Genomic DNA, 24606 nt, shown 5'->3' with positions numbered 1-24606 from the left:
TCACTTGTCACACTCTGGTGGCTGCCTGTTGCTGTGATGCTGAAAGCTATACCACCCATGTTGCAAATACCAGCAGCGTCACCCAGGGTGGACAGGTTTCAGCGGAGCTTCCAGACTAAGACAGACTAGGAAGAAGGACCTGGCCACTCACTTCTGAAAAAAAATGGCCATGAAAACCCTATGAATAGCAGCAGAGCACTGTCTGATATAAGCACAGGAGGGTGAGTGGATGGTGCAAAAAGATTGGGCAGAGTTCTGCTCCGCTGTCCACAGAGTTGCTAGGAGTCAGAATTGACCCAACAGCACAAACAACACATTCTGTAATAACAACACAGCTCCAGCTCCATGGGTTAAAAATAAAAGTACCAAACCATGGTTTCTAATCAACTGTTTGGAAATGAGAGTCTTGGTAATGGATTTTATTGCTAATTCCACATTCATATGTTCTCTCTTTGCTTCTAGCTCTAAGGGCCTCCAATTAGCAACTTTAAGGATTCTATCTCCAATCTGTCAACCTATGTCAAATAAACCCCCTATTTATCAATACGCCTTAATTTTGATTCAAAATGATAAAGAATAATTATAGAAAAAAAAATTTTTCAAGGCATGCTGACGCCAACAGGGTCAAAAGAGTTCCACAACTTTCATTTTGTGGCTATGCAACATTTACACAGGAGTCCAAGGTAGAAAGTGCCCAAAGCTAGGATTCAAACCCAAGCCCAGACAGAGATGGGTTTGAATTCTGGCTGTGCTCCCGGACAAGTCAATATGGATGGGTTTCCTTACGTGTAAAATATTTTGAGGATTACCTGAAACAAGCTATGCCAAGTGCCTCATAGTATCTGGTAGAATTGTTGCTTAATAAAAGTTAGTTCTCTTACCTTTTAAACGAAAAGTCAGTACTCAGCGATGTCACTCTAAGATCACTGATTTCCAAAAGTCAAAAAAAAATTTTGCCCCAACTAATGGCATGTTTAAGTGACAGACATGAAACATCTGGTCAGCCTGGCTGACCAAATCAGGCGGACATGAATCCACCTATGGCCCAGTGTGAGGAATGTGTGGTAAACTAAACCAGAGGAAATTTGGGGTCCTGTGGTTTGTTGCCTAAGTTTTAGTTCACATGCAGTTAAAAGTGAACTATTTGGTGCTCATGCAATTTACTGTGATTCTGGCGTTCCACCTTTAGCCAGCGGTCATAAAAGTTTGTGTGTGTGTGTGTGAGAGAGAGAGAGAGTGCGCGTGTGTGTGAAAGAGAGAGAGAGGCATGTGTCCAAGCATCCTTTCTCACGACACATTAGCATTTCCAGCATTTCCTTTGGCTCTTAGAATCAGCACTGTGCCAATCAAGGTGGGCAACTGAGATGCTGTAGAAATGTTTCCCTGAGAAGATGAAATCTAGTGAGCTCTCCATTCACCTATGACAAGTTATTTTTTCTCAATGAGGATTTAGGCAGTAGCAAGCAGGGTAACCTAAACACCCAACCACACTGAGCACCCTGGGAGGAGAGGAATCAATTATTCCTCCCCCAGACACCCAGCCTAGCTCAGAGACTCTGACATAACAGCCACCCAACAAATGTTTGTGGGACAGACACTGAATTCACAACAGTCAGAAGAAAAACTGCAGATCTCTCACATCAATAGGAATTCTACTTTGTGCTCTGGAATGCAACACGGGATATATAAAAATATTTCCTGAAGACTTGGAACTAATATACTTTGTGCTGGTGGCTCCCAACCCTTTTCAAGGTCAGAAAATTTCAATCGTAACTCCATCTTAATGGATTCATCTAGAGAGAACGGCTGGTGGGCATATGCAGTGATCCAACACTGGTGGCCACCCAAAGGTGTAGAACCACTGATTTCTTCTTTACATCAGTGCTCCTCGGCAGGGTGAGAAACCTATGTCAGAACCTCCTGGGAGCTTACAAATGTAAAGAGAAGTCTATATGGTCTATATAGGTGGGAAATACCCACAAAATTGGGGAAGCAGGCATGTATGTTTTATAAAAGCTCCCTCATAATTCTAATGCACCCCTGAACCCCACTTCCTGCCAGAAACAACTGCTGTAAACCTTTCCACCCAATCTTCACAACACCCCGTGAGACAGTATTACTTTGCATATTTACAGCCGAGGAAACCAAGGTGTAGCAAGGAGCCCAGGTTAAGCAGATATAAAATTCATAGTCCTATGTGAGAGCTAGTTTTCCTTTTTACTATTTTGAATTCACTTTTGTTCCAATATGAATGAAATCCTGACGACTGTAATCCCACCCAATATCTTATAGGCAGGCATACCACCTCCCAGAGTAATTTAGGAAAGCAGCACCACAAGGGACCCATTCTATTGCTTTTTGTTTTTTTTTTTTTATTGCGGTAACATTGGTTTATAGCATTATTGGGGGGTTTTTTAATCATCAAAATACTCCTTTAAAAGGATAACTCTAAATTTACCTGGCTAAAAGAACTTAGTAGTAGATGCTCCATAGAATATTTTTTGATGATGATTTTACACAGAACACACAGAATACAAGACTTACTATCACATACTAATTGATTGACCTTGGGGAAGTTACTTAAAGCTTCCTGGCACTGATTTTCCTTGACTGTAAAGATACAAATAGTAATACTGACAACCTCACAGGGTTGTTGGGAAAACTGAATGAAACATTGCACATAAAGAGGCTGGCACAGAGTAAGGGCCCAATAAATGTTAGCTCTGGTTGTTACTGTTTTCATTTTGGAACATCTTTGATTTATCCTTCACCGTACTTTGCTCAGTGGCCAATCCAGGAGATGGGGTTAAAACTAAGTGGAAACTGAGTTTTTGTATCCCAAATGTGAGCTCTTCAAAGGCATGTGTAAGACATCTCATTATTTAAGCTCCAAAGGAGATAAGAAAACAGCCATAACAATGTGCTGGGCTATTTCCCCTTTGGAGAAATGGTCCACTCGTTTAGAAATTTGCTCTGCCCCATAAAGGTGAAGGATGAAACTGCTTGTCTTTTAGTTCCTCTCCAGAAGGGAGGCCTGGACACCTAAGTCAGAGACATGCAGACCTGATGGGGATTCCAGTCGCTGTCGAAGATGACCACGGTGTCGGCCGCTTGAAGATTTAAGCCCAGGCCTCCAGCTCTTGTGCTCAGCAAGAAAATGAAATACTGGGACCCAGGTTCGTTGAATTTCTTCAGCAAGGCAGCACGATCTTCAGACTTGGTGGTGCCTGAGGGGATTAAAAAAATAAATTTGCCAATTAACTCCTGTCTGACAATGGCACAGAGCGAGACGAAAAGGCCTGCTTCCTTCAGAAATAAACTCAGACTCCTCTTAGCAGTGGTGAGGTAATGTCCCGAGGTTTTTGTACTTTTGAAGGGAACTTTGAACATTTTACAATTAAAAAAAAAAATAGAGAGATAGAAAGAAACTTTTCTCAAATCAAAGCGGAACACTTTGTCTGCTACCCATGGTTCCAAGATGCTGAAAGAATTGAAACATTTCTGACTGGGCACCTTTGCAACTTTATAAATTCTATAACATTCTTATGCTAACCTAAAACTTAATGAAAACATTTTCTGGATTTATTTCTGTGCTTTAAAATACCAAATAATTTTTAAAAATCCACCTAACTACACACACACGTGCCTAAAAACATTATTATAATGGCTTAAAGCAACTTTGCCAACAGGAATTAGAGTGAGGACTTGTTTACGCCAAAAGAATGGAAACAAAAAGGAAATCGATTTCTGCTACATTTTACCATTTGGATTGCTACTGAGCATGATCTGGCTGGTAAAAACATAAAATGTGAATGGAATATTTTTATTCTTGTTAGTAAGACTTGAAACCACAATAATTCAAAAAAAAAAAAAAAAAAGGCATCTCCCAGTCTGTATCTCATGTTGATATTCTGCTCTGTTGAGTTCAAAGGATGCTCAACTAAAACCAAACAGAGCAGCATGTAATACACCTGGCAATGGCCCACTCCATGTCATCTGAGGAGATGCCAAAATAGTGAATTAGCAGAGAAAATCAAACCCCAGAGTATGATGTTCACATTTAGGGCACAAAGGTACCCACACTTGCACCCCGAATCAGCCACTCAATCACATACTACGTATTTGTAAGGTATTTACCCGGCCATTTCATGAACTGCGTTGTGGGAGGGAAAAAAACCTACCATATTCCATCTGAACGTATTTCACCAGAAAAGTGCAGCTGCACAGTTGTGAAAAAGGCTCTCGGCTGTTGGGAAATATATATGCATGTTACATGATAGTCCCTAACTGCCTGCTATACCAATATTATTTCTACATGGCATTCTTTTCTTAAGGAGGAAAATACACCAGCAATTTATTTCAGAGGATTAAAACATTTAAGTGACTACAGCTAATGGAATCAGGTTACTATGAGAGTCAAGTTCCCAAACATGGGGGGATCTGCTTTTCATATTAATAAAAATAATAAGTACCCTCCTGAGGAGGGAAAAAAAAATTCCCTGCATACAGCAAATGAGGATTAGGAACAAGGAGGGGCTTTGGGGGTTCTCTTCATTTAATGAAGCAACGTTCTTTAGAGCTCATTTTACTTTCTAAATTAGATTTCAGGTTTAGCGACCCAGCCAAATCCTGCAACAAGGAAATGTAAGAATTCAGGTTTTTGGAAAGAGGCACTAAATGTGCTTTGTTGAGTGAGGTTTCAAACATTTGGAGTTCTTCTTCCTTTTATTTTCAGAAGGGCTTTCTGAGATCATGGTGAACTATTTCTTCTTGAGGCTAATGGAAGATATGTTCTGTTCTATCATGAAATCTTTTTGCGACATCATCTTTCCAGCTGCAATGATTTTTAAAAAAATGATTAGTCACATGGAGTCATGGTTCACATATTTACTCTCTGCCTTAAACTGAAGGAAAAGCCACAGAAACCAAAAAAAATGCTTCTCAAATGGGGAAAGGAGTTCCCAGAGATAATGATATCTGTTTTCTGACAGCAGAGTGCAAAAACTCTGCCTCTATATACTCTAAGGGTCGACACTCAGTTTTGATCCACTGGAAAATAATCAAAGTTAATGATCACATGCATTAAGATATAAATAAAACTAATTAGTGGATATGCCTATTTGAGATGAAATAACCCTAAGTGCAGAATAAAGCACTTTTTTGTTTTTGAAAAACAAAGGGAAAATCAAAACTATTTGGTCAAAGGAGTTTTCAGGCCCTATGACCGATACCTTGAGCAAATAGACTGACCATATATCTAGTGTGGAGTTATACTTTATAAATAGCTGAGAACTTGACAAATTTTTAAAGCCAGAAAAAAATGATTAAATCACTTTTAATGCAAAATCATGGCATTTATTATTACAAGGTTCAGAATTTTCTGGATTTCCATTTTCATTAGTCAAAGGTTCCCCAAGTCAAGATCTTTGCTGATCGTCAGTAATCTTCGGGATATCGCTCAGGGAGATTCAACCACGTCAGGGTTTATTCGAAGGCGAATAAATGCTCCTTACAAGTGGCACAGAATTTAACATGCTCAGTATAAGCATCAGTTCCATGTTCTTTTAGACTTTGATGCAGAACACAACCAAGAACACAATTAATAGCAAGGGCAACTATGTTGAAAATTGCAGAATTTGCCAGAAGGGACACACTGCCAGGCCTTCATGATTACTAATTTTAACTCAGTTTCAGTTGCTTTTGGAAAATTTTGTCTCCTGGGATATAACTCCACCACTTGCTCTCACTCAAAAATCATTTCCAGTGAAAACAAAGACTATAATGAAATAGTAGCTAAATCCATTCATGCAACTATAATCTCTGCAGAAAAAATCTGCTTAGCTGTCATCAAGTGGTTTTTTTTCCTGAGGTCCACAATCTGAGACATCAACTTTGGCGATAAAAATCTGAAGTCATTTTAACAACTGGGTTAAGGTGGGGTGGCTGGAGGATGGTGCAGTTGGAAGCTGTGTGTATTCATTTATCCCTGTGTGTATTGACGGTTTGCCCATCAATTCTCTTCAACCTCAAACCAAATGGCTGCTGTCTCAAAGCCTGTAGAGCCATCTCAATTCCATCTGTAACACTTTACATCTCGTGCCTGGTCGTTAACAATTAATTCAATCAATTAAAAAGTTTTGACTAAGTTCAAAATCGTTCTTAAAATGCTGTGGCTAGGGAAGCAGGCTGCATTTTCAGAGATGGGCTATACCTCGCTAGATCTGCTAAAACTGACTCTAAACTAGTTTGGAATCAGAGAGATCAAAGTTAGAACCTGGTCTCAGCATTTGCTCCACGTGTAACCTTTGGCAAGTTAACTCATCTCTTAAACCTTTGTTTTCCCATCTGTTCAGTGGGGATCATATATTCGTACCTTGGTAAAAGGGGATAAGAGTAGCTTATCTGTTGAGAAAATTAATAATGCACATGAAGTGCCTTGCCTGGAATGCCACATGGAGCAGGCATTCCACTCACGTTAGCTTGTATGACTATTATTATTAATAACAGTAAGGACAGCGACAACAGACTATAAAAGACACTCTCTCCAGCTGGCAAGAAAACATGAGAGGGATTTGTTTCACGGAAATCACTTCTTGCCAGTTTCACAGACTCGAATATCGCAAGGCTGCAATCCTCAGAGAGCTGAGATTCAAAACGAAACGCCACAAAGCAGTAAACCATAGCTACGTAGGGCAGCTGTGGGGGGCTGTAAATCGCGGGTGGCTGCCCCTCACCTGAGCGGCACTGAAGGAGGGCTTGCCTTTAAAAGAAGAGTGTTAGTGTTGAAGGAGCCCTGGAACTTTCCCCTCTCAGAGAGGTAGAGAAGGATCAGGTCAAAGGACAAGCCACAATGCAGGAGATCTGCCAAAAGAGGAACATTGTGGATGATATAACTGTGTCATGAATTCAAAATTAACGTTTACTTAACCATTCATCTATTTTCAGTGACTTTGAAGGGGAGAGGTAAAAGGATTTTAAAAAACCAAGTCTGTCAGAATGTATAGTTAATTTAAAAATAATAATATTAAAAATAATAATAATAAGAGGTAGACCATAAAGAGAATTCACTTCAAAACTCAAGTCAGAGGAGGTATGGCAAGTCCGAGGTTGGTATATATCCATTATATCTAATTAATGGCAAAAGGGATTAATGAAAAAAAGTTGGACTGAAAATAAAACAAAACTTTTTAATGGAGCATAAACTTTAAATTTCCCATTGAACAATAACTTGAATACTGCATTAGACAAAAATTGGGATTAGTAATACTGCACTCTTCCGGATCCAGTGTTCAACACCATCCTGGCTAAAATTAGCTCCTATTCCTACTTACCACTCTTTGAAAGTGTTATCCCAGCCATAGTATCTTTAATCTCTAAAATATTAGGGCTGGTATCCAAACCATACAGTGCTTTAGGAAGTATCCTTAAATTCAAATTTTCTTCCATTCACATTTTTTTACTAATTTTTTCTGACATGGTATTTAAGTATCACTCTTAAAATCAGGCAAATAATTTACACAGTTTTCAAAATCCAGGAAACAATGAAGCCCTGTCTCTTAATGTAACATGCAGATATGTTCTCTTTAGAAAAAGAGAGAAGCTATAATGAAAATTAAATATTATCTTAAATGAACTACTATATTGTTACTGAAGAACAGAGACATAGCCTTTATCCTCTCATATATGCCTTAACAGAAAAAGCTAAAGGCTTATCAAAATATTCTATATGGTGCATAAGTAACAGACAATCCTAAGAGCAAGAAGGGTTTTTAAATTTTATCTTAGTTTAGTTTAATTCTAGTACTTATAAATGACTCGAAGTCCACTTGTATTGGCTTGTATGTGGGATAAACAGCTGCGGCAAATGATTTCAGCTTATTTTAAGCCTGAGGATATAAAAACTGCTACCGAGAGGAGCTGCACCCCACCCTGCGGGTTAATTCTTCAACATTTCACCCCTCCTTGTCGGCTGAGGTTGGATCTCAGTGCCCAAGACCCCCGCCCTCTCAGCAGCGCAGCTTCGGAGCTTGGTTCCTTCCATACTCACCATCGAGTCGCAGGTAGAGGAAGTTCCGGAAGGCAAAGTAGTCCTCCATGATGGTCATGAGAGACGTCATCTGGCAGAAAAGCAGCACGCGGTGATTAGTCGCTCTCAATTTGGGCAGAATACGATCAAGTAGCTCAAACTTTCCTGAGGCCCGATACAGCTCAGCCCTGAACCCAAAAATGCAAAACAAGAAGACAGTATTACTGCTGTCTTCTCGAAGGATCCAGCATAGCTCTGCTTTTCATATGGTGCCTTGTGCATAGTAAACATTCAATAAATAACTGAATGAATGAATGAATAGCCACTCCAAAGAAATGAGAATATTTAATGGAAAAAAATATATATTCATGCAAAACCATTAAAGAGTGCATTATATATGCTAGGTATGATGACAGATTCTAGAAAGAAAAGGAAACCATTTCGTGTTCCTAATACTCCTTATCTATGTCTTAATTCTCTCTCTCTCTTTCTTTCTCTCTCTCTCTCATACACACATGTATATGTTGTATTTCTTTAAATCTCTCCTTATTAAGTGTATAAAATTACTAATTTGGGGCACTTAAGATTCATTCAAATACTTAGTGGGCATCTACTATGGCCAGGCACAATGCTAGGCTTATGTATAGCCATGAGCAAGACAGAATCTCTGCCTTCAAAACGGGTAATTACAAATTGTGCTAAGTACTACAAAGGAAAATAGCAAGTTGCTATGAGAAAACTCACAGCAACATGTGACATCTTCTTTAGATTAGAGCAAAGTCTGGCTCACTTCGGCCCTGGCTTGCTGCCCATTTTTGTAAATAAGGTTTTATTGGAACACAGCCATGCTGGCTCATTTCTATGAGTTTTGTCTATGGCTGCTTTCACACTACAGTGGCCAAGTTGAGTAAGCGCAACAGAGACTTTTTGGCCCGCGAAGGTGAAACTATTTGAGATCTGGCCCTTTACAGGAAAAAACTTGCCAGCCATTGGTTTAGCGTGTCAGGGGTTACCTCGCTGGAGAGGTAACAGTTTCGCTAAAACCTGAAATCATGAGCAGAAGGCAGCCAGGTGAAGAATGTGGGCTTGGGAGTGGAGAGGAGATTCCAGGAAGTGGAAAGAGTATGTGCAAAGGCCCTGAGGAGTAAAAGAGCCTGGTGAGTGGGAGGAATTGAAAAATTGGGGTGTGTCTTAAACATAGTGAGGGAGATACTAGGAGACAAGAGCAGATAAGTAGAGGTTGGGAGTGGAGACAGATCCCTTAGGGCTCTATTAGCCACACTGAATGTTTTAAGTGCAATGGAAAGCCATTGATGGGTTTTAAACAAGGGAGTGACGAGAACTGACATATCTTTTTAAAAGATCACCATGTACACTGTGTAAGAATGTCTTGAGGAGAGGATATGAGTCCTGGTAGGTCAAGTCAAAAATATGATGGTAGTGCGTACTGCTGTCAGATGGAGAAGAGTGTCAGTGAGCTAAAGTAGGGCCTTTTTCCCTCCAGAATAAACTGCTTTTCTCTTTTATCAACAAGAGTGTGTTATATTATTAAAACTTAATTGTAGGGTTGATATTATTGGGAAAACTCACCAGTGCACATGCCATCCATAACACTGAAGTGCATCACTTGGGAGCTGATTGTATGACACAGTGTGTATCTCTACCAGACACACTTTCAAGTGTATGTTTTCCCAACGTCCATCTCCTGCTCTGAGAACTGTCCTCCAAACAGCCCCTGTGGCCATGTGTTTAATACGCATCTCTGGCCAACCTGATGGCACCAGGAGTGACCATGGGACCCAGAGGAAAAGCAGGCACGGAGAGGCAGGAGAGCCTGGTGGCACTGGTTGTGGATGGGTTCCAATTGCTGGTTCTTAGCCCAGTGACACAGTCTGCCCTTGGAATCCAAGAGTGACCCCTACATCCTAATAATAAATTTTCCCTGGTGTACAACAAGCAAAACAGACTTTCTGTTAATGCAAGGTTCTTTTTTGTTCTTGTCGCAAGGCACGATTCTCTTCAATGTCCATTGCTGATGAAAAACGTTTCTTATATGGACCACACTCCAACAAATGACTGTCAAGTCATACATATTTATAGCAGATGGGACATTTCCTCTCACGCACATTGATGTTAAATATCAACTTGAAATTTACTATGTTAAATTTTCTTTGAGCCCAAGCTACACTATTGGTTATAAGTAACAATCTTTTGAAGCTTTGACAACATTTTTAGAACACTAGGGTACTATTAAGTCTATTAAATGAGATCTATGTCCTTTGGTAGCCACTTGCTCAAGGCAGGTAGTAATTTACGCTAGGAAAGTAAAACAGAATGCTGGTACCATTTTGGTAACAACTTTTGTACCCTCTGCTGAGGAGAGAGGAAGGCTGAGGAGACTGGCATATGTATTTGTGTGATAGTAAACACTATAGAGAGAAATGTTTAGGTAGCACCAACAAACTTTTTTTGGAAGAAAAAAAATTTTAAGATTTACCCATTGATGACCCCATTTGAATAGCCCAGGTGTTCAGCAAAGGATTCCTTTAAAAGAGAGAGAAGAAAATGATTTTAAAAAAAAGATATGTAATTACTAACTTAATGATTACTCTTCTAATGAAGGCATCCTATTTCTAGAGTAGAGTTAAACAAAATAATAAATAAGTAAGGAAATACTTGTTATAGGATGAACCAGAAACTCAATGTCTTTGAATTCAGATTTTTGTTCCGTCAGAAATGTATCCTGTGAGTTTCTGCAAGTCTCTAGATGCTCATACTGAGATGATAGGGTTAGTTCACTCATCAAACAGTGATTAAGCATCTACTGGCCCAGAGCTGAGGTTAGCAGGTACTGGGGATCCAGAAACACCTGAAGTATCTACCCCCAAGGAGCTTATAGTCTAGACTAGAGGAAGAGCTTAACATAAGCAAATCAGGATGAACAGGGACACACAAATACACTGAGGAAATATTTAACAGTAAAAGAAATGGTGATATATACTATATTGTAAATCTTAGTTTATTGAAATCCTAACATTACTCCATACTGTGTTTTTCTCTGTTACAAATAAGACCCTTAATGTACACCTCTCCCTCAGGTGTCTGGCTTCCACTTGTTTTTTTTTTTTTTTTTTTGTGAGGAAGATCAGCCCTGAGCTAACATCTGACGTCAATCCTCCTCTTTTTGCTGATGAAAATCGGCCCTGGGCTAACATCCATGCCCATCTTCCGCCACTTTATATGGGACGCCGCCACAGCATGGCTTGACAAGCAGTGCATGGGTCTGCCCCCGGGATCCAAACCTGTGAACCCCAGACCACTGAGGCTGAGTGCACGCACTTAAAACCACTGTGCAACTGGCAGGCCCTGGCTTCCACTTTTAAAACACAGAACTTAATCACATAATCCTCTCCTCACTGATTCTGGGGAAGAAATAAATCCGTGTTCTCCGTATGACTTTCCCATTCCTACTTCACGGAAAGGGAGACCATCTGTGGTGAAGGAGAGCACGTCACACTTTCACAGTCACCACCAGCTGTCTCCCTTTTCTGTTTCCCTTCCTTTCCCGATCACCGAAGCTTTTCCTCCAAGGGGACCAGCACTTTCCCTTGGGGCTCTCCTCTCAAATATGCTCATCGTGTATGGTAGGCCCCAGGCCCTCGGAATACTGCCCTGCCGGCAAAATTAATGCCAATAGACAACAGCCAAAAACCCTACTCTGACTCCAAGAGCCGCGCCTTCTCCTTCCACAGGCGGCTGTTCCTTACAAGATCTTCGGGCTCTATCCCTATCTCTAAGCAGGGCTGTAAACACCACAGAGATGGTATGTGGCAGTGGACGGAGATAAGATTAGGTATCAGCATCGTTTTAAAAACACATTTTTCATTTCTCTGGTTTGAAGGTCCCTGGGGAAGCAGTGAGCCCAACTGAGACACTGGGCCTCTGGTACAATTTGGCATGAACACAGGCTGTGTAACTAAACAGAGACAAAGGCAAAAGGCAAACCCATCTCTGATCCATGGCTGTAATACGTTTGCCAGCGACTGTGAGTCTCATTTCTAGGAATATGCTCCTGCAAGTTTTTTATGTTAAAAGATTTGCAAATCGGGCCGGCCCCGTGGCTTAGCGCTTAAGTGTGCGCGCTCTGCCGCTACTGGCGGCCCGGGTTTGGATCCCGGGCGCACACCGATGCACCACTTCTCCAGCCATGCTGAGGCCGCGTCCCACATACAGCAACTAGAAGGATGTGCAACTATGACATACAACTACCTACTGGGGCTTTGGGGAAAAACAAAAAAAAAAAGGAGGAGGATTGGCAATAGATGTTAGCTCAGAGCCGGTCTTCCTCAGCAAAAAGAGGAGGATTAGCGTGGATGTTAGCTCAGGGCTGATCTTCCTCACAAAAAAAAAAAAAAAAAGATTTGCAAATCAAAGTCTGTCTTTCTACTGACTGCTACTTAAAATGTAAACATGCAGGCAGTAGGGGACACGTTACTTAAACTTAGCTCCTGTACAATCCCACCCTCCCCACTCGGTGCTCCAGAGAGAAGCCTGTGCTCCAGAGGGAAGCTTGAGGATAGAAGACGTCATCGTCCTTCCTGACGTGGCCTAGCATATTCCAAAGGTTAATTTTTGTATGATAACCAAAATGAAGTAAGATTGACAATTTTCGTAATTTCTAAGTCCTCAAACTCTTCTATATAGCACTATTAGTAAATATCTTAAAATTGTTTTCAGGAAAAATGGGATGATAAGTGACAGGCTAACCTGACATGACTCCAATCATTTTCATCATTAGACTTTTTTTTGGCTCCCGCAGCCCAACATACACCCCCCCACTAATTCACTGATACCTGACATCCATTTAACATGTTATAGTTTACAAGATGCTTTGAATATTATTTTTTTTTAAGTTTATCCTCCTACCAGTCCTATAATCTGTTACCATCTGATGATAAGTCAAGTACACGGAAGTCTGGAGACACTGAGTGACTTACACCAGGTCACAGTTGCAAAGTGGCCTGGAATATAGACTCTTTTTTTTTTAGTGTTGTTGCTGTTGTCATTTTACTTAGATCTTGGCTTTTTAGTCTATAAATACTCTGCCCTATAGACTTGAAGGCAACAGCAGTGTCAGGAGTCTTTCAAATTCCCCACCACAGTTGGGATAGGACTCAACATAGGGAGAGGGTGTGCAATACTCTTACCTAACAACGTGATTACCAAAAATAGGGGAGAAAAAAGGAATCTCCAAAGTCAGGAATATTTCAACTCAATTTTGATACTGTGATTATTAAATTTTAATTTGCCAGAACCTTCTATTTATTTATTTTCTAATAAACTGGTGCAGGCACAGGAGCAGTGACTTGCCCCATGCCTCCTGCTCATGTGCCGTGGAAGACAGGCACAACGCTGGCAAATACTCGCCACCAGGACCACATGCATCAGCAGCAACAGTGAAAAATGGAGACTACAGTTGGCACTCCTTTTCCTTCCTGCTCAAGTCAATTGCTCCTACTGGGGTGAGATCCTGTCAATTTAGGAAACTCGTTCACATGTACTGAACAGGGCAGAAAATGTCCTCTCCCCTAAAAATAGCTTTCTAGAGACCAGAGCATCAGGATAAAAGCCTGGGTTTACGTCGTCATGACAGAAGCCAGAAAGGAAAAATACAAACCTAAGTAACAGTCTACAGTCAGTGACTTTTATGGAGAAAATATTTCAAGAACATCTTTTTCTTCAACAGGTATAAATATATTAATATTTTTCACAGCATCCTTCTGAGGAAGCTGGATGCATTTATCATTATCTTCAATTTCAGAGCTCCTGCCATAACAAGGCAATTCACAGTACTTACCCAACCCCACATAATGAGCCATAGCTTACAACATATTCCCACTGCTTTAAACTCCTGGTTATAAAATTCCAGATGCTCAGCGCTTGGTGCCAATGAGAATCCATAACCAGAAAATTCACGTTTGTTAATTTTGCTCACTGAGCTATCAGACCACATCATTTCAACTTGCACACATGTTTTAACCCTGTTTTTGTTTGTTTGTTTGTTTTTAAGTAGTATTAGTAGGAATAGTGCAATCAAGATCAGGATCAAATCAAAGAATGCAGACTTACCTCAATGTGCTGAAACATATATGGGTGATTGCAGATTTTTCTCAACTGCATGATAGTGTTCATAAGTGTCTTAGCACCTCCTTTTCCCTAAGAACAAGTAGAGAGAGTCAAAATAGGACAAATTATTAATTGATCAGATATTTCCAATTTTCAAAAAGTAGGCTTCTATAGAAAGGGCCAAGATCTTCTCAGTAACCTAGACATCTTGTGATCCAAAGTTCCTCTTATTACATAGCAGTTCTGAGTTAGATATAACATCCTTCTTGTGACTAACTTATCCTACAGGAAGGAATTATGTCAAATTGATGGCTTTGTGACATGACTGTCTATTCCCTAGGATTCTGGGAAGACAGAAGCACAGAACAGATGCCCAGGGAGTGAAACTGGATTTTAAAACCTTCTACAATGCCACCCCAAATTTAGGTGGAATATTTTTCTGAAGAATTGACAAGAGTAGAGCTAACTATTTTGGTGATATGAACAAACTCCTTCTTTCTTCCTGCTCCAATGCAGTTTGCAGTTAAGAGGCTAAGAGATTTCCTTTGGCAGCTACAGTAGCTACAAAAAAGGTCCAGTAATTTGCTTTAACAAATCAGCATTAGTAGGGAAGCTTCCTGGGAGTGTTCAATGTCATGGCCATGAGAAGACACACAATGGCACCTTGAGTTGCATCATGTTCCACAACGCACCTTCTTATCTTTCTCAGAACCATCTGTGAGGAGAATTCCTTTGGCTTGCATATGGCGATACAGAATCTTCTGCAGAGCTGACATGTCACACTTGATCACATATTCAACCTGGGAAAAAAGAAGAGTAAGTAGGTAAGAGCAGGAGAGAGCAGATGCCTTTCTAAGAAGACTGTTGAGACGTGGCTGTTGGTGGCACATGTAGAATCATGAAGCTACCTCTGTTTCTCCACTTGGATCCACGGAATGGGAGATGGGATGGAGGTGGTGGAAGAGACCACCGTCATCATTGCTAAAGGTACCATTACGATGGAGGGACCTTCAAAATGTTTTGAGTAATTGAGGCTGGGGTCATGTTTTCTGAAATTTGTTGACTTGTTCCATATTTGAGAGAGAGAGTGGCTTGAAAACTATTCAAATTCAAAGACGTTCAATATAAAGTATATTTTTAATAATTCCCCTCCTTCCCAACTGTATCCCCTTCATACGAACAGAACAGTTTTAGGAAAAACAGTGATTAGCCAATATCCTACGATTTTCTTTGTAAAATATTTTTTAAATGGTCATATGTGGCTACCCCCAATACTAGTCCTAAAATGAGATTTATAACATCCCTAGGATGACTATCATTAACCTCTGCTTTTCAGAGATGAGAGGATACTACCTAGAGAGGACAATAAGTCGAGAAGAAGAATGAATCCACAACTGGATTCAACTTTATGATCACCCTAAAGAAGGCAAGGCCTCATGTGCTTCTATCTGAAATACCGCAAAAATCCAATTTTAAACAGTAAAAGGGAATTCACGTGCCTGTGGTTTAGCACACACCTGCGATACTTCTAGTATGCTCCTAATGCCAAAATCTGCCTTGATTATTTCGTATTATTGTTTTTTTTATTAAAAAATCCCCGGAATACAAATGTGCAATATTCATAATAAACGTCGGGTTAATGCCTCGAAATCTGCAGAATGTGATTAAAAGTAAATCAGCAAGCTGCCCAATGTTTAATAAACTGATTAAAAATGATCAGGTTATTTTCAGCTCTGAGGGCCAGGGCGAGGAGGTCACAGATGAAGAGAAGTTGAATATTCATTCAATTGTTGCTTTAGAAGGAACCTGTCAGGCCAGATGGAACCGGAATTAATAGTCTTTTGGCACTTTTGGTGCACCACATGGATTAGAGAAAGAAGGGCTCTTCTGCAGAAAAGTTAAGGAAAGCAAGTGACCTTCCATTAACTTGTTTTAGTTTTTAATGACCTTGGCAAGGGAGGAAAAAAAACCTCCAAGTTCAGTAAATAAGGACACACTTAATACAGGCTTTGTGTTTTAGATAATTGATCATGTCATATTTTTAAAGTACTCTGACTTTTTCAAGAGCTGTTAACTCTCCTGTGGTTAAATGAGAGAAAGCACATAAAGCACTTTTGCATGGGGCTTGCAGGTTCGGATCTTGGGCACGGACCTATGCACCACCTGTCAAGCGATGCTGTGACAGGTGTCCCACATATAGAGTAGAGGAAGATGGGCACAGGTGTTAGCCCAGGGCCAATTTTCCTCAGCAAAAAGAGGAGGATTGGCAACAGAAGTTAGCTCAGGGCTGGTCTTCCTCACACACACGCAAAAAAACTAGTTCAAAATGTTGCAGCTATTTAATGGTACAGTTAGGACTGAAACAGATCCACTCTTTTAAGCTCTCTGCTAAGGATGACCAAGGAGATGGTCAGGCTTCCCAGTTCTGCCCTGATGTTTACCTTCACCCGGGCCTCCCTGCCAGCCAGCTTGTTCACACCTTCCTCAATGTGGAAGAGAGAGCTGATGCTTGTTTTTAAGTGCATTAGGGGATGGCAGATCCAGAATGAGGGTCAGAACCCTCAGCCTGCTTCTGTCAGTTAGCTACGGTGAAGCACTGAGGTGAGGGAGTTTGGGATGCAGGAGGCCCACATGATGATACCATGCAGACGGGGATGCCAAACATCCCCCCAGGAGTCAAGTCAGCAGAGAGGCGCGCTCATCCCAAGGATCCCATGGCCGGCTAGGAAGGGGAGGGCCCCCTAACCCTTCTCCCTCGTATCATCAGGGGAGACCAGAAGCTGCTTTGATGCTCAGGATCAAGATCACCATCATGACCTTCACAACCATATTTTTGTTTGCCCTCTGTATCTTCCCAAACAACTCCAAGCTATTGTGTTTGTTTTGTACTTTTCTCCAGGCCTGGTGGGGCAGGGGTCCTTAGTCTTAGTGCCTCCTTTCTAAATCCTACTCTATCTTGAGGGGTCTTTTGAAGATCTTCCCTAATCACCATATCAGCCAAAGTCAATTTCCCAAAGTCAATCTTCTGATGGCATTCTCCTATCATACATGTCCACGTATTTATTTACGAATTATATGCATGTGCTAACATTAATGTCTCATTAAGTTATTTTTAGGCCATGGGACAATGTTAAGGATAACTGACTTATATCCATATTTCAAGGGGCCGATTTGATGACATCTAATTATCTTGGCCAATTCCAGCTTGATTACCCTATAATATGGCTGATGAAAACCCACACTAGACATAGCAGGACTGCCTTTTTCCCATGATTCACTAGCCTTATATTATTCGTCTTGTTTTCATCCTGCAATACTTTTTTTTTTCTTTTTTTGGGTGAGGAAGATTGGCTCTGAGCTAACATCTGTTGCCAATCTTCCTCTTGTTGCTTGAGAAAGATGGTCCCTGAGCTAACATCTGTGCCAGTCTTCCTTTATTTTGTAAGTGGGTCACCGCCACAACATGGCTTGATGAATGGTATGCCGGTCCACACTCAAGATCCGAAACCGTGAACCCCAGGCCGCCAAAGCAGAATGTGTGAACTTAACCACTATGCTACCAGGCTGGCCCCTTTCAGAATCTTTTTAAGCCCTTTGTCCATTCTGGGGCCCGGGGATGTTAGTTTAGGTAAAATCAGATCATCCTAAATCCTGGGTTCAGGGAAAGCCACAATGCCTCACAACAGGCAGAAAGTGAATGAACCAGGCTATGAGGGTGAACCGACTGACCAATGCTCAGGTGGTGGTGCTCCCCCCCAACCCTCACGCACTCCCCCTGGGATAACCTACACAGTCTAACCGAGGCATGTGATTGACTTTCCGAAGTGCATACATACCACGTGGGTACCAGTGTCAATCTGTACGCTAAATAGCAATAACATTTAATTTTTTTTATTTTTAAGAGAAAAATTAATATAAATGGAAGTCTAAACTCTTCTTTCTGCACCTCAATGGATTACTAGTAAGCACCCTCCCCCCCCTACACACACATACACCAGAGTGTGGGCTCTGGAGATCCCCCGCCCTAAAGTGCTTACATGCCCGGATCACTCATCCTGGGGGAGTGTTGGATGATGTTGCCGTTCACGGTTATGACTTGGCTCAGTGTGAGTAAACTTCATCTCCACACTGAGTCTGTTGACCCCTCACACCATGCCTCCTATTTCTGGCTTAGCTCCTGCACCATCCACCCCGGCCTGAGCACAGCACAGTGCACAGAGCAAGCAATCAGAGCTACGTATTGAGGAAAGGACAGACCAACAAGCCTAACGTAGACACGCAGACTGACAGCGGCGACGCAAGAGAAGTGTCTCTAATAAGGACCGCATCTTAAACTCCGTTGGGCTTGAGTTCACCCCTAAAAAATGTGATGGCACCTGATTAGAGCATGAATTTGAAAGTCCCTCAAAATATGCTGGTGCTGTGGGAAATGAAATCTCTGACTCTTTAATAGGGATGATTCTCCCAACAAGTTAGACTTATGAGAGCCACTGGGGCTATTTTTGTTCAAATTATGTGTAAAACTGAGGTGCCAATCTCATGTACATGATAATTATCTCCTTAGAATTCCTGTGTTAGTAAATGATCAAACTGGTTCCTTCAAGGAGCCAAATCAGGTGATTATATTGGCCCAGACTCTCCTCCCATATAACCCTGTAGAAGTATTCAAGCTTTATTCATAGTTTCTGCCTGAATACTATTCTTCACTTATAATTCCCCTTCCAAAAGGATGTATTACTGCAACAATATACCTAGACTACTGTGTGTGATATATTACCACTTTGTGAATTGAGATTTCCAAACAATAAGATTAAATTTATGAAAGTCTCAGGTTCTAGAATCTTTGGTATGAGAGAAGAACAAAGTAATGATTAATTATATCAAGGATTCCAAATTTTTATACAATGAATATACAAGTTGCCCATCTAAACAAAGCTTTTTTGTTGTTTTACACAGATTATAACAAAATCAGGATCCACTTTAGGTAGGTCAACCTCTAGTTAATCCTCAGACAGTATATACATATTTTGGCATATTTAGACATCAAGATATATACAGCCAACTGCAAAAGTACAGTTGGTTCTTGATTATATAAATTAACAAAGGAAAGTGAGCACAGACAACTTCAAATGGGAGCTAAATCTAAAAAATCTATTTTTACTTAGCTTACATTAGGTTTTATGTAATCCCTTGTCTATGAATTGCCATTCTTTCCTGAATATAAGGGACAGACTTTATGCCAGTAGCTTGGTGGTGGTGGTATTGGGGGAGGTGGGGCCAGTATATACCCTTGCTCATTAGGCATTTCATTCAACTCACTGAATTATTAAATACTCATTAATTAAAAATAATTTTTATTAAAGACCCATTCATCAAAACTAGCTTCTCTATGCAGTAGAGCTGTATTTATCACACTGTGGCCCTTCTATGCCTGCTTTACTTTCATCTGAGGACATACAGGTTCCTGAGATCACTCCGGCTAGCTATACTAAACAGAATCACTGGGGCCAGGCTGACATTTTGTATTTTTAAGAGTTTTTCTATCTCAAAACTCAACGATAAGAAAAGAAACAATCCAAAAGAAAAGCAGGCAAAAGATTTGAGCACCGCTTCCTCCAAGAAGACATACGGATGCCAAATAAGCACACGAAAAGATGCCCACCATCGCCAGACATTAGAGAAATGCAAATTAAAATTACAGGATACCAGCACACAATTACAGAAATGGCTAACGATGTTAAAAAACTGACAATGCCAAGTACGGAGGAGAATGTGGAGGAACTAGAATGCTCACACATGGCTGGTGGGACTACAAAATGGTTCAGACAGTTTAGAAAACAAGTCAGAAGTTTCTTATAAAGTTATGTACTCGTTTACCATATGACCAAGTAATCCCATTCCTATTTACTCAAGTGAAATGAAAACCTACGTTCACACAAAAACCTATACACAAATGTTTATAGCAGATTTATCTGTAATTGTCAAAAACTAGAAACAACCCAAATGTCCCTCAACTAAATGGATAAGCAAACTATGGCGCATCCGTATAGTAGAATACTATTCCACAATGAAAATGAACCAGCTACGGACACGTGAACAACTTGGATGTATCTCAAATACATTAGGCCGAGTGAAAGAAACCAGATGCAAGAGGTCTGATGAGACATATTGTCTGATTCCATTCATAAGACACTCTGGAAACAGCAAAGCCACAGGGATGGTGAACAGATTTGTGGTTGCACGAGGCTCAGGGCAGAGGCAGGGTTGGATTAAAAAGTGACAGCACCAGGGAATTTCTCGGGGAACTGCAGATACAACTGTTCTGTATTTTGATTAAGGATGTGGTTAACATAACTGTGCATTTGTCAAAACTCATAGAACTATACACCAAAAAGAACGAATTTTATTATATGTAAACTAAAAAATAAAATTGAAAACCACTTCCCTGATTCTTTTTCATGAAAACTTTTGAGATTTACTGCTATGGACTATTTAGCCTTTTCCTGACATCAGCCATAATTCCTTTCTAGATTCTTTACACAGGCTGAGAAAGACACACACGTTATTGTTTGTGGCTATAAGCAGATGGTGGCGGAAAAAAGCTCCTCACCCTCAAGGATGACACTTAAATGGCCAATTTCCCGCAGGTAAAAAATCCTGACAAGGCAGAAAGGGTAGAGAATGAACACTGGCCAAACCAAGTTAACAAGGGCCACATACACATGCAAACTGATTAGTTCCCCTACCGACCTTGAAAGCTTTATGAGGACACAGCTGCGGGAGGGCCACAGAAAGTGCAAGGACAAGAAACAGTGAGAAAAAACTTGAAGTGAACAGGAAAGTGGAACTGTCTATTAATAATAGAAACAGCAACATGAATAGAAAACAAGGAATGTGGTAGCAGCAGCTGTCACTATTCGAGTGCTTACCACGTGCCAGGCATAGTATTATGAGTACTACATCCATTTGATCCGCTCAACAATTCTATGAAACAGGCGTGATTTATTTTCCAGTTCACTGATGAGAACATTGAGACCCGCTGGGTTAACTGACTTGCCCAAGTTCACACGGTTAGTAAGGACAGAGAATGCAGCGGGACCCATGTCCACTGTGATGGGCAGGGCCCATGATTTCCACTCCACCAAGTTGCCTCCAGGAAAAGGTAGCCTATCCATAGATAATACATCACGTACAATAGTCCCCCCTTATCCATGGGGGATATGTTCCAAGATCCCCAGTGAATACCTAAAACCGCAGATAGTACTGAACCCTATATATACTATGTTTTCTCCTATACATACACACTTATGATAAGGTTTAATTTATAAATTAGGCAGAGTAAAAGATTAACAACAATAACTTCTCTTTGGCAAATCTGAATTGGCATCATCACTACTCTTGTGCTTTGGGGCCATTATGAAGCAAAATAAGGGTGACTTGAACACAAGCACTGCGATACCACAACAGTCGATCTGATGACTGAAGCGGCTACAAAGTGACTAATGGGCAGGTAGTGTATACAGTGTGGAGACACTGGACAAAAGGATGATTCTGGACCTGAATAGTATGGCGTGAGATTTCATCACGCTACTTGGAAAGGTGTGCAACTTAAAATTTATGAATGTTTATTTCTGGAATTTTCTATTTAATATTTTCAGGCAACAGTTGACTCCGAATAACAGAAACCACGGAGAGTGAAACCATGGATAATGGGGGGCTACTGTACAGGGTATTTAACATACCTCAACTATAATACTCTGGGTATTAAACAGTACGGTGTACATTATGCCGGAGACATGCTCTTGAAAATCTAATCTTAATTTTAAAAAATTTATCAATAATCAGGAAGCTCTCTTATAGAAAGAATCATGAAATAGATATTTTAGTAAAGCAAAGAATTCCTTTGTGATATAACTAATCACCCCACAATCCTTATGCTGCAGAAGTTGGGATTTTTATACAATGGATTTTCTTAAAACAGGGCATACTTTCAACTTGTAATGTGTTTTTAAAAATCTATCTGTATTAGCCAGTCCTGGAAATAAGTAAACAAGATTAAGAAGTTTTATGGAATGAATAAATGAAGGACTTCAGTTAATTGTCTTTTATTTTATACCTCTTCTGAAGAAACAAAAGGAAATATGGGACAAATCAAAATCTTTAACATTCCATTTCTATAACTTGTAGGATCTCAGTAATAGTATACTGGGAAGTAGTTCAAGGCAGCCACATGTCCAGTGTGCACATTCTCATTTTATCTATTCAGTAACTAAAGTCCATATTGAACAGAAAAGGGGGTTGCTCAAAGATGCCAAGTCCACAGGAAGTCAAAGAAATAGCAATAGCATTCAATCCCCAAGATGTATTTACTAGCAAAATAAAATACTTAAATATTTAGGCTTTTGCTGGGATAAGAACCATGTTTATTTTTAATTTTTTTCCAACTGCTAATGAACAGGGGATTAGGGAACAAAATTCTCTCTTAGCAAAGTGATCAACTTTGTACACCCTCTTGCCAACTCCCACTTAAAAATGAACAAGATGAACCAATCTGTCCAAAAAATAGAGTCGTTACACAGAAAAACACAATGATACAAAATAAACATTTCAGAACTGGCTCATCTAAAGAGAAAACTCCAATCAAAATATCTCATGCAGGGGCCGGCCCGGTGGTGCAAGTGGTTAAGTGCGCGCGTTCCGCTGCGGCGGCCCGGGGTTCCCCGGTTCGGATCCCGGGTGCGCACCGATGCACCGCTTGTTAAGCCATGCTGTGGCGGCGTCCCATATAAAGTGGAGGAAGACGGGCATGGATGTTAGCCCAGGGCCAGTCTTCCTCAGCAAAAAAGAGGAGGATTGGCATTGGATGTTAGCTCAGGGCTGGTCCTCCTCACAAAAAAAAAAAAATAAATAAAAAAAAAAAAATCTCATGCAACAAATAGCATACAATGCCAAACAATCTATCTTGAAGAGAATAAAACTTAGAACTCACATGTTTGTGGTTCCAAAATACGATCAGAAACATATTAAACTGATACCCAAATCCAACCAAAAAATGTGGAGGTAAGGGCTCAAAAGACATTCTAGGGCACTAAAAAGTCAGTGTCCAAAAAGCAATCTGAAAAATATTTGCTTAAACTGTTCACAGGAACTTAATTTTTATGGTGCAGGACAAAAACCATGTCTAAGAATAATTAGATGATGTGTCTAATCTGCAGGAACTCTATTTTTTATTTACTATCAGAACAGTGACATCACAAGCATCAAATATTAAATAAATTTTTGGGACACCTGGCAAATGTTTACTAGGCCCTTTGAGAATGATACAAGCCCCAAACTCATATCCTTATTTGGCTTCCAAACAGAACATTCTAGTGGCGCCTGCAAGAGTGAACTCAATGAGGTTAGTAACTTAAAAAATCTAAGTTAAAATATAAAGTTAAGTTAATGTAAGTTAAAGTTAAAATGTGATGAAACTCAATGAATTTGGTAATTTTATAAAATCTGTCCCAAAGCTTTTGGAAACCAGGGAGAAAACACTACAATTTCCCTTGTCTCTCTACACTAAATCCTCTAGCTTCTACCAAACAAAAAGTACTTTAAGATATTTCCAAGATACCTGGAACTAAAATACAAGCCTGCTGTTTTAGAAACGCAATTCCAGGCGCAGGTACTTTAAATACATGGGCAGGGGAAGAAATCACAACTTTCGAATTTGCAACATACTTTTTCTGGAAGCTGGGATTCAACTTCTTTCTTCAGTCTCCTCAGTAAAAATGGTCTCAACACCTTATGTAGACGCCTGATGATCAATATTGTTTCTTCCTCATTTAAGTCCACCTATAAGAGGAACTTAGATGAATTTGATTTTTTTAACAAAGGATGTTTCATGTAATAATGCTTTATGTTATGCTTATTATTCATTTTAATACATGATTGGAATTTTATGTGCATTAAGGCCAGGTTTATACCCGTCACGTACACCTCAGAATTCTCTTCCCACTTGCCTACCAGCTGGTAATCAAATGGCCTCTAAATGGACGTCTTTGTCTTAATGCCGCGTTCTGCGGAAAAGGGCCCAGAGCCACCAGTTTTAGATCAGTAGTGTTAACAGTTCAGAATTTTATGGGCTATGATTACAGTAAAGGCTGACTAAACACTGAGTCAGAACATGAATAAAGGGGCAGTAGTTAATGTGTTCTTACTTAAAGTTGAAGCATTAAGTTAGGCTCTTAACGTTGTTTGTCTCAGATGCAGAAACACACCAGGGAACAAGGTTTGGACACGAAAAGAAGAACGAGAGTAGTTCTAGTTTATATTGGTGGGTTTCTAAGCCCCTCTACCTTCCTCTTCCTTCTCTCTGCCCTGATCTTGATCAAGTTTAGTCATTCTTATAAATCCTCTGCTTTCTCTTTCACCTTCCCCTATTAACCTCTAGGGGGCAGAGTTGATTGACA

The 24606-nt window shown here is 40.3% G+C and overlaps 1 protein-coding gene across 8 annotated transcripts in view; it reads right to left on the bottom strand.

The window, feature by feature from the left end:
• The window catches only part of SMARCA2 (SWI/SNF related, matrix associated, actin dependent regulator of chromatin, subfamily a, member 2), a 173923-nt gene that overhangs the window by 74133 nt on the left and 75184 nt on the right, over nt 1-24606 (bottom strand). For all 8 annotated transcript variants that reach the window (XM_058565719.1, XM_058565718.1, XM_058565725.1 and 5 more), the window contains 6 exons: nt 23876-23989; nt 14845-14952; nt 14156-14242; nt 10524-10570; nt 8048-8214; nt 3064-3227 (listed from right to left, as the gene is read on the bottom strand). In XM_058565719.1, coding sequence (XP_058421702.1) covers nt 3064-3227; nt 8048-8214; nt 10524-10570; nt 14156-14242; nt 14845-14952; nt 23876-23989 — 687 coding nt within the window. The remainder of the gene's footprint in view (nt 1-3063; nt 3228-8047; nt 8215-10523; nt 10571-14155; nt 14243-14844; nt 14953-23875; nt 23990-24606) is intronic.

The sequence above is a fragment of the Diceros bicornis genome, chromosome 22 (genome assembly GCF_020826845.1).
Source record: "Diceros bicornis minor isolate mBicDic1 chromosome 22, mDicBic1.mat.cur, whole genome shotgun sequence".
NCBI classification, from domain to species: Eukaryota; Metazoa; Chordata; class Mammalia; order Perissodactyla; family Rhinocerotidae; genus Diceros; species Diceros bicornis.
This window is presented reverse-complemented; position numbering and strand designations above follow the sequence as displayed.